General features: G+C 45.8%; 1 protein-coding gene across 2 annotated transcripts in view; it reads right to left on the reverse strand.

Annotated features, from left to right (window-relative positions):
- TRIM67 (tripartite motif containing 67) overlaps window positions 1-16698 on the reverse strand; it is a 193666-nt gene that overhangs the window by 46070 nt on the left and 130898 nt on the right. For both annotated transcript variants that reach the window (XM_075862704.1, XM_075862703.1), the window contains exon 5: window positions 845-998. In XM_075862704.1, coding sequence (XP_075718819.1) covers window positions 845-998 — 154 coding nt within the window. The remainder of the gene's footprint in view (window positions 1-844; window positions 999-16698) is intronic.

The following is a 16698-nucleotide window of genomic DNA, read 5'->3' on the forward strand; positions in this document are numbered from 1 at the left end:
AAAGTACTGACTGTACAACTGAACATGTGGACCAAATATAAATTTGACACTAACCACATTAAAGGGACACCTCACTGCAATTCGGTGACAAAAGATTAATTAGATCTCAACCTTTGATTAACATTAGCTATATAGTTAGTAAAAAACATTTTTCCGTTAGAATATTCACCTGTCAGCTGTTCACAGATCTGTTATTTTTATTATATGTCTCATTTTAGTACTGTAAGTGTGTAATGTATCTTCGGTCACTCTCTGCTGGGTATTCATCTTAGTCAAACTGGATGTTTGGATGTTAATGATCTGAGTTGCAGGGTGTATTTAGGTACTTATGCCATAAATAGATTAAAATAAAGCCACATTAAGATCCATCAACAGCAACTATCTAAAGTAATCTGATAAACTATCAGAAAACAACAAAATGTAATGAGAAAATGTTAGATACAATGTTAGCCAAAGGTGGAGCTTCACTTATACATCTAAAACAACTGACAGCAGGACATAACTCCTGCAAGTTTCTTCTTTGACAGTTAAAAGTTAAGATTTCAGTCCTTCAGAAAAGAAAACCTTCCTGTCTTCTGAACAAGGTAATATTTGAAGTTGAGAGTTAACAAAAAAAAAGATCAGTTCAGACAAGATCTTTATATAGTAAAATGTCAGTAAAGTTCTCTGAGCCCTGATTTAACATGTCAATCATTTGATATCTTCAATTCACCCAAACATTACTTCGATCATCACCTGTGTTCATTAAATGATAACAGTCTCTTGCCACAGGTTTCTACATTTTCATTTCGCTCATATACAGTAAAAAACACAAGGCAAATAGGAACTGGGAGCTCACCCTTACATTTCATCTGAATAAAATCCAGCTGGTGAATCGCCTGCAGCAAAGGGTCGCTGTCCAATGTGAGGTCAAATTCAGGAGTGACTTTTGGCTCCAGTGCTCCTTTAACCCACTGCTCTTGGGAGCACTGAACACGCTTTATCAAAGCATCTGAAATCTTTAGAACAACATATATGGAAGAATTAAGCATATAATAATTTTCACCACAGTTATTCAGATATTATTGAATTTATAGTGTGATTACTTTGCCTTTTTTACAGAGGGACTAACTAATTAACCGTGTAAAAATATTACCGCTTAAAATAGAACTGTCGGCTCTCCTGACATGTCTGTTTAGTACATACTGTTCCCCATAATGTAACAATTCTGGAGCTCCTTTTCTTAGAGCTCTGAATTTTGCCATTCCTCTGTTATTCCTCCTGGAAGTATAGAATACATTCATAACTGGGTGGTACCTTTTCAATAGAGTGTTCCTTACAGAGTCCTCTCCAAAAATCTCCACGCATTGAACAGTGTCAGACTATGTAGGGGCACACCCAATTGACAAGGGGAACTATAACACCCAACTGTTAATTTATTTATAGGCAGTGATAGTATGTACTAAAACAGACATATCAGAATAGCTGACAGGTCCCCTTTAAGGAGCATTAGTCACCAGGCAGAGATTTTTTATATTAGGACATTATAAGATGTCCTGCTAAAGGGAAGGTATTGGGCGCACTTGGACCCATAAAATAGGCTAAAGTTTGCCTGTGCTACATACTAATGTAAACAAGAGTCCTGTCTGCGCTTATTACTGGCTACGGCCTCATGCACACGAACGTAGTGTTTTTTACTGTACGCAAATATGGATCCATAGTCATCCGCGCATCTGGCACGATGTCCGCAAATTTGGTCCATAGTGCATTCATATATACGGACCCGCAAAAAAAGGAGGCTACAAATGATGTCACCAACATGTCCCAACCCCTTGAAAAGGTCACATGATCGATCAGGGGCCATTTTCTTGGGGAATGTACATTTGTAGCCGGCAGTAATTTTGGCCATAGACTTCTATGGGTCGAATCCCTGCCACAATTGCTGACAGGAAGAGGACATGTTCTATATTTTGCGGATTATTTCTATGGCCCGGACACACATCCGTAAATATAGAATGAATGGGTCCACAGATTATCCGTAATTATTGATAACTCATTCAAAATTGACGAGCCTGTCAGCCACGTAGTCGATTCAAGTGCGCTTACTAACTTCTCTTTAGATGAACAGCTCTGTCTGATAACAGATGCGCTCAGGGTGCAGTCACACACAACAGATTTTGTTGACTAAATTTTCTGGGACTGAGAATCAGTTCCATTCATCTAAAAGCAACTTGCAGAAATCCTTATTGCTCCTGCAGAAATAACCCCATTCAGATGATTGGAATTGATTTTCCACTGAGAAATTTCTGCAACAATATCTGCCACGTGTGAAGCACCCTTAGGCCCCATGCACACAAACGTGTTTCTGCGGCCGCAATTCCCCCGAAAATCCACGGGAGAATTGCGGCCCCATTCTTTTCTATGGTGCCATGCACACGACCGTCGTTTTTACGGTCCGTGCATGGCCTGGGAACCCGCACCGCAGAAAGAACGGGCATGTCCTATTACGGACATCTTCTGTGGTCCGGGCTCATTGAAAACAATGACGGCAGCCATGTGCATGTCCTACGATTTGCGGGCGGCCCGCGGCTGACAGTCCGCAGCCGGCCGACCCGAAAATCACGGCCGTGCATACGGCTACGGTCGTGTGCATGAGGCCTTAGACTATGTTCATACAGGGCGGATACGCTGTGTAAAAGCCGCACCGCATGTCAATTTCTGAGCGTTTTTTTCCGCTCAGCATTTATGCAGCGTGTGGATGAGATTTGTTTAAATCTCATCCACTTTGCTACTACTTTATTAAGCTGTGGATTTTCCACAACGAATTGCGTTGCGGAAAACCCGCAGTATTTATGCTTATGAATTTACCCTTACAATGGCATAAAACATAATGTACAAAGATTACATAAATAATAAGTCTTATTTAACACAGTAGATCTTTGAACAATCATGGTAGATCACCAAGACTGTCACCATGAGATAAACGGCACTTAAAGGCATTTTTCTCATTGCATTGTATGTATTTTATAAAACATATTTACAGTTGGTTTTGAGTAAAAAATTATGCACCGTTGGTTTTCTGCAGCTTATATGTCTTACAATAAAAGCTGCTGGATACCGTTCAGTGGTCATTCAGTCAGACGAGCTGACTGTCGGGTGAATCTCCAGCCCATCTCTTTGCTCTCCTGAATGCTCATCTAAGCTGACATTTTATGTGATTTAAGAGAGTCAGTGAGCTACGCTGTTTTCTTCTTCATGGACGGAAATCACACACTTCAGCCGCAACACAGAGCGGTAGAACGGGGTTTAGGGGGCCTCGTTCTAGAGATGGGTGCGGGTCCCAGAGGATATGCCATAGATGTCCCTGATGGGAAAACCCCTTTAAAACGATGAAAACTATTTTTTAAAGGGCCTTTTATAGATTACCTATTATTTCCAGATATTGTACTGTATGGTGAGCCAAAAAATATTCCTTTTGTGCTATTATCGCTTTTCTTGATGAATAAAATAACAAATGGACAGATAGAAACATATATAACTAAAAATAAAAATAATTTGTGCCATCATTGCATTGCAAAGGGTGAAATCCATGACAAATCTGCAACCTAATTGATTTGAAATCTGCATGGAATTTATCCAGTACGTGTAATTGGGATTTCAGCCTCATTCACTATCATAATATTGTCATTTGCTGCAGATTTTCAGTGTGAAATCGAAAATCTGCAAAAAAAAATCTGCCACGTCTAAGTACTGAAGCCAACCATGAATTTCTGCATTTGCATTCTTACCAAGTGTTTTATCCTGTCAACTTAAGATGCTTCAGAAACGTTAATAGGATTGAGGGAATCTATTCATTAAGGTTCCATTGTCTTACAAATCCTTGGCTTTATTTCAGACATTATGACCTGACTTGCCTTTTGTATGTCTCAGGCATGAAATTTAGATTATTTAATGAGCGTGATACGAAACTTGTATTTAAATGTGTTATACTTCTTCCTATACTGAATTAGATGAGGCAAATAATCTGTCTAGATTTGTTGCTCCTTCTTGGTGGGCAGTAGAGGACATGAGGGTTATGTTACATTATCTTTGAAACAATTAAAAATCCTAAGCCAATTTGACAAATACAGTTGTAGTCAACATTATTGCCACCCTTGATTGTTTAGAATAAGAAAGCCAATATTTTCTGAAATAAGTGAATATGTACTAACTTTTTATCATTAGAATATTGTAATAGCGTTTCCAAATACATTCAACAAAAACAGTTAACCTGTCAAAATACATGCAGACATTTAAAAAGAGCAAAAGAAAAAATACAGAATAAGCATAGTATATGACATGGACAGGATTAGACTTTGTTCAAATCTGCTTCGGGGGACCCATGAACGGAATCCAAACTGAAACAAACGGAAACCATAGGTTTCCTTTTGCATAACCATTGATTTAACAACATTGACACCATTGGTTTCCGTTTGTCCTCGTTGTGTAAGGGCTCCATCGTTTTGACGGAATGAATAGCTCAGTCGACTATGGTATTTAAAACGGGAACTATTTGCATCGGATCCGTCACCATTAAAATCAATGTTGATGCAAACGGAAACCTATGGTTTCTGTTTGTTTCAGTGCTGCACATCCTTCAAAACAGCTGATCGGCAGGGGTCCCGGGAGTTGGACCCCGACCCATCAGCTACTGATGGCCTATCCTGAGGATAGGCCATCAATTTTTACTAGCTGGAAAACCCCTTTAATATTCAGGGGTGCCAGTAATGTTGACCACAACTGTATGAGGAGGAAGTACTGTCTGATTTTCTTTTCTTTTCTTTTTTCTTTCTTTTATTTGGGAGGTGGTATTTTGCACAGAAAAGATTCTAGGGATACACTAAGCACAGTTGTAATTCCTCTTCGGTGACATATTTACCATACAAAGATATTTTGGTGATTTTCTTTCTATACATAAGATGATGAACCAGCAAAGAGACTGATGGAGGAAATGAGAACATACAAGGAAAGAGCTAACTAGAAGTCAGATGAATAATAAATGAATTGTTTGATGTCACTGAAGCATAATATGATGTGATGCAGCACAAGTTAAGTAAAGTATATATAATTAAACTATTACCTCATTCCCCATATGAGTACTCTGAATATCCATGCACATTATCCATTAGCCACAAAACTATGTAGTTCATATGGCGTATTAGGTAGGAACCTTACTTACTTAAAATCTATAAGACTGGAGGAGGAAATCATGAGAACAAGAGAGTAAATGGGAAAGTATATGATACTTCATAATACTGCTTATTATTAAGGTTGCCCATACATATTAAATAAGTCTGCTGGAAAAGAAGCCACTGTTGGAAGCAGGAGCGGACTGGCCATCTGGCAGCTCTGGCAAATGCCAGATTGGCCGGTGAACAGTAGGCCGCCTTCTGGCCACCCAAACAATCAGTGTCGGCGGCCTGCTGCCTCTCTGAGGGGGCAGCGGCGCCACTGAAACCAGCCGCCACCCCCTCCTGCACTAATTGTACCTGCCTGACAATGAAACTGATTGGCAGGGCAGAATGACTTGACCTGCCATTCAGCGCCTTTCAACAATGTGAGCTGCGCAATGACGTCACACTGCTTCCATTGATGAAAGGCGCTGATTGACGGGGCAAGTCATTCTGCCCTGCCAATCAGCACCGTCATTCAAGCCCTAGCAGACCTGCTCAGAAGGGAGCAGCCCTGCATTAACACAAGACGGCGTGGGAACGGGATCAAGGTCAGTATATAAAGTTGTTTGTTATTCCACTTAAAAGTGTGAGTGGCATTATCTACGGGGGGAGGACTATATGTGGGACACTATCTATAGGGGAGGCTATATGTGGGGCACAGTCTACAGGGAAGGCTATATGTGGGACACTAAGGGGGGCTATATGTGGGACACTAAGGGGCTATATGTGGGGCACTATATACAGGGGGAGCTATATGTGGGTCACAATCTACAGGGGAGGCTATATGTGGGGCACCATTTACAGGGGGAATATATGTGGGACACAAAATAAAGGGGGCTATATGTGGGACACTATCTACAGGGGGGCTATATGTGGTGCACCATCTACAGGGGGCTATATGTGGGGCACTATATACAGATGTAGCCATCTTTAACTTGATTCTGATAACTTGCTGCAGCGTGATATCACAGAACAAAAGCCATTGAAAAGTCATTGAAAAAGTCAAGATAAGAAATCTAGCCATTGTTTATTTAATGTGTTAAAAGTCAAGGTAAAGACGGCTACATCTGTACAGGGGGTGCTATATGTGGGGAGTTATCTACAGGGGGCTATATGTGGGGCACTATCTACAGGGGGCTCTATGTGGAGGCACTATCAACAGGGCGCTCTATGGGGGCACTATCTATGGGGAGCACTGTGTGTGTGTGGGACACAGTGTATGGTGCTATTATAATCAGGGATACAGTGTATGGTGCTATTGTAATCAGGGACACATTGTATGGAACTACTATATTTAGGGGTACAGGGTGTGGCATCATGAGAATTTTATCTTCGTTTATAGGTGCAGAAATGTTTGAATAGTGAGAAGCTGAAGACATCTAAGCGGCAAACTGCAGAAATGGGCTGTGGCCGGGAGAGATCGTCATAGTGGTTTGGACTGGATGGAGAAGAAAAGAGAAAAAGAACAACTAGAATCTGAGATCGTCACTGGTGAGTCACTTAATAGAAATGTTTATTCTGCCTCTAATCAGTACTGTAGTCACTGTATGATCTACAGCGAGATGATGGGTGGTGATTTTTTTGTTGTGAAACAGCAACTCCTGGCATATCCTTACCATTATTCGGTCCATGCTGGGAGCTATAGTTTTATGCCGCACAAACCTATACGACAGGGGTTGCACTAAAATAAGCTGTATTTGTGCTAGTATTGTATTTATGTACTGAGCTTGGTTCTGGTGTTGTATAGATGAACTGAGCTTGCATCTGGCACTGTATATACAGTGAAAGAAATAAGTATTTGATCCCTTGCTGATTTTGTAAGTTTGCCCACTGTCAAAGTCATGAACAGTCCAGAATTTTTAGACTAGGTTAATTTTACCAGTGAGAGATAGATTATATTTTTAAAAAAAAACAGAAAATCACATAGTCAAAATTATATATATTTATTTGCATTGTGCACAGAGAAATAAGTATTTGATCCCCTACCAACCATTAAGAGTTCAGCCTCCTCCACACCAGTTACACGCTCCAAATCAACTTGGTGCCTGCATTAAAGACAGCTGTCTTAAATGGTCACCTGTATAAAAGACTCCTGTCCACAGACTCAATTAATCAGTCTGACTCTAACCTCTACAACATGGGCAAGACTAAAGAGCTTTCTAAGGATGTCAGGGACAAGATCATAGACCTGCACAAGGCTGGAATGGGCTACAAAACCATAAGTAAGACGCTGGGTGAGAAGGAGACAACTGTTGGTGCAATAGTAAGAAAATGGAAGACATACAAAATGACTGTCAATCGACATCGATCTGGGGCTCCATGCAAAATCTCACCTCGTGGGGTATCCTTGATCCTGAGGATGGTGAGAGCTCAGCCGAAAACTACACGGGGGGAACTTGTTAATGATCTCAAGGCAGCTGGGACCACAGTCACCAAGAAAACTATTGGTAACATATTACGCCGTAATGGATTAAAATCCTGCAGTGCCCGCAAGGTCCCCCTGCTCAAGAAGGCACATGTACAGGACCATCTGAAGTTTGCAAATGAACATCTGGATGATTCTGAGAGTGATTGGGAGAAGGTGCTGTGGTCAGATGAGACTAAAATTGAGCTCTTTGGCATTAACTCAACTCGCCGTGTTTGGAGGAAGAGAAATGCTGCCTATGACCCAAAGAATACCGTCCCCACTGTCAAGCATGGAGGTGGAAACATTATGTTTTGGAGGTGTTTCTCTGCTAAGGGCACAGGACTACTTCACCGCATTAATGGGAGAATGGATGGAGCCATGTACCGTCAAATCCTGAGTGACAACCTCCTTCCTTCCACCAGGACATTAAAAATGGCTCGTGGCTGGGTCTTCCAGCACGACAATGACCCGAAACATACAGCCAAGGCAACAAAGGAGTGGCTCAAAAAGAAGCACATTAAGGTCATGGAGTGGCCTAGCCAGTCTCCAGACCTTAATCCCATCGAAAACTTATCGAGGGAGCTGAAGATCCGAGTTGCCAAGCGACAGCCTCGAAATCTTAATGATTTACAGATGATCTGCAATTTTGACAATGTGATTTTCTGTTTTTTTTTAAAATATAATCTATCTCTCACTGGTAAAATTAACCTAGCCTTAAAATTCTAGACTGTTCATGTCTTTGACAGTGGGCAAACTTACAAAATCAGCAAGGGATCAAATACTTATTTCCTTCACTGTATGTACTGATCTTGGCTCTGGTGCTGTATTTATGTACTGAGCTTGGTTCTGGTGTTGTATATATGTACTGAGTTTGTATCTGGCACTGTATATTTGTACTGAGCTTGGTTCTGGTGCTGTATATATGTACTGAGCTTGGTACTGGGGCTGTATTTATGTACTGAACTTGGTTCTAGTGCTGTTTTTATGTACTGAGCTTGGTTCTGGTGCTGTATATACGTACTTCGCTTGGGTCTGGTGTTGTATATATGTACTGAGTGTCATGTCCATGGCCGCGGGCCGTCAGGCTCACTCACCTCCTGACGGCCGCAGCCATGGATCAGTGAGCGCTGGTCCCCATCTCCTCCTCAGGAGATGCCAGCGCTCACTTCCGCTTCTCCCGGCCGGGTCCCTCTTAAAGGGCCAGCGCGCGCACCTGAATTAAAGTACAAAATTAGCCCATGAGCCGCTGGACTATAAGAGGAGTCCAGCCCCTTCCTGCCTTGCCTGAGCTTTGTTGTCATTACCCTAGTCTGTCTATGCAAAGGGTCTCCTAAGTGTTTTCCAGTTCCCAGTGTTTCCCGTTCCTGCTACCTGTAATGTGTATCCCGTGCTATCCTGGTCAAGTGCCGTATTGAGTTGGAGTCGTGCTGCGCTGAGTACCATGTCTATCCTGCTTCACCACGCATGGTGTCCGCCTGCTGCCTAAGTCCCAGCCGAGCCTGTCTTGCTACTGTCTGAGATACCACATAGTTATACCTATATGAACTATAGACTGTGACCTGTGTCCTGTTGGCCAGCTGCCATACCGTCAAGGTGGTACGACCCAGTGGGTCCACGTACACAATGTGAAAGTAAGCTCAGGCCATGGACCCCGCTGGTCCATCCAAGACCATGACGACGTCACAAGAGATGCGGGCGGATATGCTAGACCTCCAGGCATTGAACATTATTGCACGTCGGCTGGAGGTGCAAGCTGCCGTTCCTCCTACTACAGCTCCTGGCAGTACAGATCCTCCGACTACACCTCCTGGCAGTGCTGATCCCCGATTTTCTTTGCCGCTTCCTGACCGCTATGATGGAGACACGAGGACCTGCCGTGAATTTTTTGAACCAGTGCCAGATCCACTTTAGCCTATATGCAAGGGGATTTTCGTCTGATGGTGCAAGGGTCGATTTCATCGTCTCTCTCCTCACTGGCAGGGCCCTTGCATGGGCGAACCCTATCTTGGAAAGGCAAGGACCAGAGACCCGTGACTTCCAGGGGTTCCTACAGACATTTCGCATGGTGTTTGAGGAGCCTGGATGAGTCTCGTCTGCAGCCGCCTCGCTGAACATACGCCAGGGAGACACCTCCGTGGGTGAGTATGCCATCCACTTCCGCACCCTGGGGGGAGAACTGTTGTGGAACAATGAGGTCCTGGCGGCTACATTCTGGCAGGGACTGTCTCCTAAGATTAAGGACGAGATTTCCACCTGAGATCTACCGTCTACCCTGGATGACCTCATCCTTCTGGCCACCCGGATTGATATAAGGATCCGAGAACGGCTCCAAGACGCTCTTCGGGAGGGAGGACCCCCTAGCCCTGTTCCTACTTTGCAGCCACCCCTGCTGTCCTCAGATGCTGATCCTCTTAAGGAGTCTGTGAGGATGGACCAGTTTAAGCTGTCTACCCAGGAGAGACAACGTAGACGCACCTCGGGACTCTGTCTATATTGCGGCCTCGGAGGCCATCTTGTGCGTCTGCATCCCCAAAAGCCCCAGAGACCATAGTGTCCAACGAGAAAACGCATCGGGTCTCTGCGTATCTGGACTCTGGATCCGCTGTTAATTTCATTCATAGAGACCTGGTGGATCTTCTCCAATGGCCCACAACCCCTCTGGAGAGGCTATTGATGATTGCATCTGTGAATGGACTACCACTGCCAGACCCAATTGTAGCTGTAACCAAAACGCTGAGGCTCCAAGTGGGAGCCCTCCATTCCGAGATCCTCTCGTTCTTTGTCTTGGCTAAAGCCGTCAATCATGTGCTGCTGGGCCTGCCCTGGCTCTGACTACATTCCCCAGTCTGGACTGGAATTCTGGATAGGTTCTCCAGTGGGGCCCCGAGTGTCTCAACCGTTGCCTGGTGCAAATTCGTTCGGCCCAGCCTCCTCTGCCTGGGCAGAACGAATTTGCACCATGCAACGGTTGAGACACCCGATTGCATTGTCATTATTCTGCATTTTCAGATGTCTTCAGCAAGATAGAGGCGGAGATGCTGCCCCCACAATGGGTGTATGACTGTCCTATCGACCTGGTTCCTGGTGCATCCCTTCCCCGTGGTAGGGTATATCCTCTCTCCTTGCCAGAGGCTCTGTCCATGTCCGCAAATGTTAAGGAGAACTTGGAGAGGGGCTTCATACAGAAGTCTTCCTCCCTGGCAGGAGCCAGGTTCTTCTTCATCAAGAAAAAGAATGGTCCTCTCCGTCCTTGCATCGACTACTGTGGTCTCAACCAGATCACGGTAAAAAATAGGTATCCGTTGCCATTTATTTCTGAACTGTTTGATCGCATACGTGGAGCCAAGATTTTTTAAAAGCTAGACCTGCGTGGGGCTTACAACCTAATTTGCATTCGCCGGGGTGACGAATGGAAGACGGCATTCAACACCCGTGACGGACACTATGAATATCTAGTAATGCTCCCGCGGTCTTCCAGGAGTACGTTAATGACATCTTCTGTGACCTCCTCTATGTTTGTGTTGTGGTCTATCTTGATGACATCTTGATTTTTACTTCAGATCCAATGACTCATCGGAGACATGTCCGTCAAGTTTTGCTACGGTTAAGGGAGAATCACCTGTACGCCAAGTTGGAGAAATGCGTGTTTGAGAAAAATGCTCTACCCTCCTTGGGCTACATCATCTCGAATCAAGGTCTCAAGATGGATCCTGAAAAGGTAAAGGCCGTCCTGGAATGGCCACACACTTAAGGCTTGAGGGCCATACAGCGCTTCCTGGGATTCAGCAATTTCTACAGACAGTTCATTCCAAACATCTCCTCACTGACATCTCCTATCTCTAACCTCACCAAGAAAGGCATGAACGCCAAGGTGTGGACTCCAGAAGCGGAAACCGCATTTAATATTCTGAAGCGTACCTTCACATCAGCCTCTATCATCCATCATCCGGATGTTTCTCGACAGTTCTCGTTGGAGGTGGACGCCTCCTCTGTCGGGGCTGGTGCACTCCTGTTCCAGAGAGGTTCCAAGGGCAAGTCAATGGTATGTGGCTATTTTTCTTAACTCTTCTCTTCCGCAGAACGCAACTAATCGATTGGGGATCGGGAGTAACTGGCCATCAAATTGGCTCTGGAGGAGTGGAGACATCTATTAGAGTGCACAGTTCATCCCATCTTGATATTCACGGACCACAAGAACCTCACTTATCTCCAGACAGCCCAACGACTGAATCCCCATCAGGCCAGGTGGTCGCTTTTCTTTGCCCGGTTCCAGTTTGAGCTCCGCTACCATCCAGCCAACAAGAATGTTAGGGTCGATGCCTTGTCCAGGTCATTCGAGACAGAGGACACTATGGAGTCTCCACAGAATATATTAATTCGTCCTGCTTCATCCCTGTCAACCCTCTGTAAGTTAGAGACATTCCCCCGGGGAGAACTTTTGTGCATCTGGCAGACAGAAGAAGAATCTTCCACTGGGGACACAATTCCAAAATGGCAGGTCACGCGGGTGTCCGTAAGACCCGACACCTGATTCCTCATCAGTTCTGGTGGCCCTCGCTGCCCAAAGACATCACAGACTTTGTCTCCTCCTGCACGGTGTGCGCAGCAAATAAAGTTGCGCACTCCAAACCGGCGGGCCTGCTCCAGCCGCTGCCTGTGACCGATGCCCCCTGGCAACATATTGCTATGGACTTTGTCATGGACCTGCCTCTCTCTGCTGGTTGCAGTATGGTCTGGGTGGTGGTGTACCGATTCTCCAAGATGGCTCATTTCGTTCCACTGACCGGCCTACCATCCGCTTCCCGACTGGCCAATCTCTTCATCCAACACATCTTCCATCTGCACGGTTTGCCTCTGCATATTGTGTCGGATCGGGGGGTTCAGTTCACCTCAAAGTTCTGGAGAGCCCTCTGTGGACTCCTCGGTGTGAAGTTGGACTTTTCCTCTGCCTACCATCCCCAGTCAAATGGTCAAGTCGAGAGAATAAATCAGATTATGGAGAACTATCTACGACACTTTATCTCCAGGCAGCATGATGACTGGGTGCAGCTGCTTTCTTGGGCTGAGTTCTCCTCCAACAACCACACTAGTGAGTCCACCACCTCCAGTCCATTCTTTATTGTCTGTGGCCAACACCCACGAATACCTCTCCCTGTTTCCACTATATCCCAGATGCCTGCAGCTGACTCTGCTTTCAGGGACTTTCTACAGATCTGGCAGCAGACCCGATCTTCTATTCTGTTCGCGGTCGACCGCATGAAAAGAAAGGAAAACACAAGAAGACGAGAGCCTCCCCTGATTTTGCAACAAATCAACCCTGTCTCCTACAAGTTTCGGCTGCCTCCTACCCTCAAGATCCCCAACTCCTTCCATGTCTCCCTGCTGAAGCCGGTGATCCTGAACCGCTACTCCAAGACTTCCACTCCTGCAGTGGCTCCCAGCGGTTCATCAGAGACTTTTGAGGTTAAGGAGATCCTGGACACCGAGAGAGTGGGTGGAAGAACCTTCTATTTGGTGGATTGGAGGAGGTTTGGTCCTGAAGAGGGGTCCAGGGAGCCAGAAGAGAACCTCAATGTCCCTATCCTCCTGAAAAAGTTTCTCTCTCGTTCTGGCCCCAAGAGGAGGGGGCATAAAAGGAAGGATGCTGTCATGTCCATGGCCGCGGGCTCTTAGGCTCACTCACCTCCTGACGGCCGCAGCCAAGGATCTGTAAGCGTTGGTCCCCATCTCCTCCTCAGGAGATGCCAGCACTCACTTCCGCTTCTCCCGGCCGGGTTCCTCTTAATTTTGTACTTTACTAAATTAAAGTACAAAATTAGCCATGAGCCCCTGGACTATAACAGGGGTCCAGCCCCTTCCTGCCTTGCTTGAGCTTTGCTGTCGTTACCCTAGTCTGTCTATGGAAATGGTTTCCTAAGTGTTTTCCAGTTCCCAGTATTTCCACGTACCCAAATTGACACTGAGCTTTGTTCTGGGGCTGTATATATGCACTGAGTTTGGTTCTGGTGCTGTATATAGTATTGAGCTTGGTTCTGGAGCCATATATGTCAGAGCTTGGTTCTGGAACTGTAATTATATAAAATATATTTCTAATAACAAAATTACAGGGCAGATGGAATTGTTTTAAATTCATTGTATATTTAATGGGAATCTGTCAAGTAGTTTTAACCCCTTGAAACGCCACCATGCAGAAATACATGATCTGACAATATTTCCAAACATTCCCCTGTATGTTGTTTTCGGATGCAGAAAAATCTATAAAATCAACTTTTAAAACGGCGCACACTATATACTAATTACTCATTAAAAGGTCATGGGGTGTTTCCGCTATCCTGAAGAGTCACATAGTCCTGCCTCTAAACGCACCATTGCATGCTTGATTGACATCCCTCTAGCTGTTATTCATCACTACCAGTCTTTTCCAACTTTCTCGGATGCGCCATTGCCTTGTACTACTTGGGCACACACAGTGCAGCGAGGTGTACTCTACCTGGCTGCTCCGCGCATGCCAGTACAAGGAAACAGGGCATCCACAAGAGTTGAAGGAGGCTGCTAGTGATGTAGAACAGCCAGGGGGATGTCAATCAAAATCTGTGGTGGCGCCATTTAAATTTTTGCCTTAGGCAGCAGAAAAGCCAGAATCGGCCCTGCGGACAGTGGTGAGAACAAGTGCCAACATTACAATCAGTGGTGGATTAAGTAGACCATTGGCCCTGGGCTGTTCCACAAACTTGGGCCCCACTTCCCCACCGCCGCTCTGCCGTGTCTATAGTGAACACCAACTCTTTGTGCAAGCGTTGACAAATGGTTGTTATGATTCCTCTTGTCAAAGGGCTGTGTCCCTACATACTGACAGTCTCCAACCATCACTGACAGTATCACACTGTTCAAGGACACATCCTCTTGACAATGGGAATTGTAACACACATTTGTCTATTAGTCCTGGGTACACAAAAATATGTAGAATACAAGGTTTACCTATAACAGACAAGTCAGGAGAGGGGACAGAGCCCCTATAGATCCAGTGACTCACAGGTTACGTCTTCTCTGATGGGAGTCATTTTCTTTTCTCCATCTAACGCAGACTGTTATTGTAAAGGATCTGCCAGGCACAACTTCTGTGTATACGCCCATAGGTAATCAGTCTGCACCTGAGTCTATGTCTCTGAGACTGACTCCAGCTTCCACCACTCAGGATGGCAGGCTTAGGAGTGGGAGAGCCTATCGCAGCCTGGCCAGACGGAGCTAGCTCCCGCCCTCTGTCTATTTATACCTGCCTTTCCTGTTCCTCCTTTGCTTGTGATTCTTCTCGTGTGGTTTCCTGGCCCAGCTACAGCTTCTGACTATTTGATCCTGCTCCATACTGACCCTGGATTTCTGACTACTCTCCTGCTCTGCGTTTGGTACCTCGTGCACTCCTGGTTTGACTCGGCTCGTTCACCACTCTTGTTGCTCGCGGTGTTGCCGTGGGCAACTGCCCCATTTCCCTTTGCTTTGTGTTCCCTTGTCTGTTTGTCTCTTGCACTTACTGAGCGTAGGGACCGCCGCCCAGTTGTACCCCGTCGCCTAGGGCGGGTCGTTGCAAGTAGGCAGGGACAGAGTGGCGGGTAGATTAGGGCTCACTTGTCCGTTTCCCTACCCCCGTCATTACATAATCACAAGCCATATACCTAGTCTACCCTGGTCCCTGACACTACTATGGACCCCCTTGAGACCCTGGCCCAGCAAATGCAGGGTCTCTCCCTACAGGTCCAGGCCCTGGCTCAGAGGGCTAACCAGCCTGACGCTTCCATGGTAGTGCCCCTCACCTCACCTCTTGAACCCCACCTCAATTTGCCTGACCGGTTCTCAGGGGACCGGAGGACTTTTCTCTCCTATCGGGAGAGTTGTAGTCTCTACTTTCGTTTAAAGCCTCACTCCTCAGGTTCTGAGAGCCAGCGGGTGGGTATTATTATGTCCCGGCTCCAGGAAGGGCCCCAAGAGTGGGCCTTCTCCTTGGCTCCTGACGCCCCTGAACTTTCCTCCGTTGATCGTTTCTTTTCTGCTCTCGGACTCATTTATGACGAGACTGACAGGACTGCCTTTGCTGAGAGTCAGCTGGTGACCTTATGTCAGGGTAAGAGACCTATTGAGGAGTATTGTTCTGACTTTAGGAAGTGGTGCGTAGCTTCTCGGTGGAATGACCCTGCCTTAAGGTGCCAGTTTAGGTTGGGTCTGTCGAACGCCCTGAAAGACCTGCTAGTTAGCTATCCCTCTTCTGACTCCCTTGACCAGGTTATGGCTTTAGCGGTACGACTTGACCGACGTCTCAGGGAACGACAACTTGAACGTTTTTGTGTTTTCCCCTCTGACTCCCCCATGATGCCTCCCGAGGTCCCGTTGCTTCGCCCTTCCATGGAAGACTCGGAGTTACCTATGCAACTCGGGGCCTCCGTGTCCCCCCAACAACGTAGAGAGTTCTGCAGGAAGAATGGCCTCTGCTTCTATTGTGGGGATGACAAGCATCAAGTGAACACCTGCCCTAGGCGTAAGAATAAGCAGTCGGAAAACTTCCGCGCCTAAGTGATCATCGGGGAGGTCACTTGGGCGCACAGGTATTTCCCGTGAATATGAAACGTAATAAGGTCTTGCTTCCCTTTCAGGTCTCTTTTGGGGGTGGGTCTGCTACCGGCAGTGCCTTCGTGGATTCGGGGTCTTCTGCTAGTGTCATGTCTGTGGAATTTGCCATGTCTCTAGCTATGCCTTTAATTGATTTGCCTAAACCTGTCCCGGTAGTGGGTATCGACTCCACTCCTCTTGCTAATGGTTATTTTACATAGCATACCCCTGTTTTTGAACTCCTTGTTGGCTCCATGCATTTGGAGCAGTGCTCTGTACTGTTGATGCAGGGATTATCGTCCGATTTGGTTTTAGGCCTTCCCTGGTTGCAGTTGCATAATCCCACGTTTGACTGGAATACTGGGGAGCTTACCAAATGGGGTAATGAATGCTTGACGTCATGTTTTTCTGTTAATTCTATTTCTCCCCCTGAGGAGGTGAACACGCTACCTGAGTTTGTTCAGGACTTCGCTGATGTTTTCTCTAAGGAGGCCTCCGAAG

Source organism: Rhinoderma darwinii, chromosome 4 (genome assembly GCF_050947455.1).
Source record: "Rhinoderma darwinii isolate aRhiDar2 chromosome 4, aRhiDar2.hap1, whole genome shotgun sequence".
In the NCBI taxonomy this organism is placed as follows: Eukaryota; Metazoa; Chordata; class Amphibia; order Anura; family Rhinodermatidae; genus Rhinoderma; species Rhinoderma darwinii.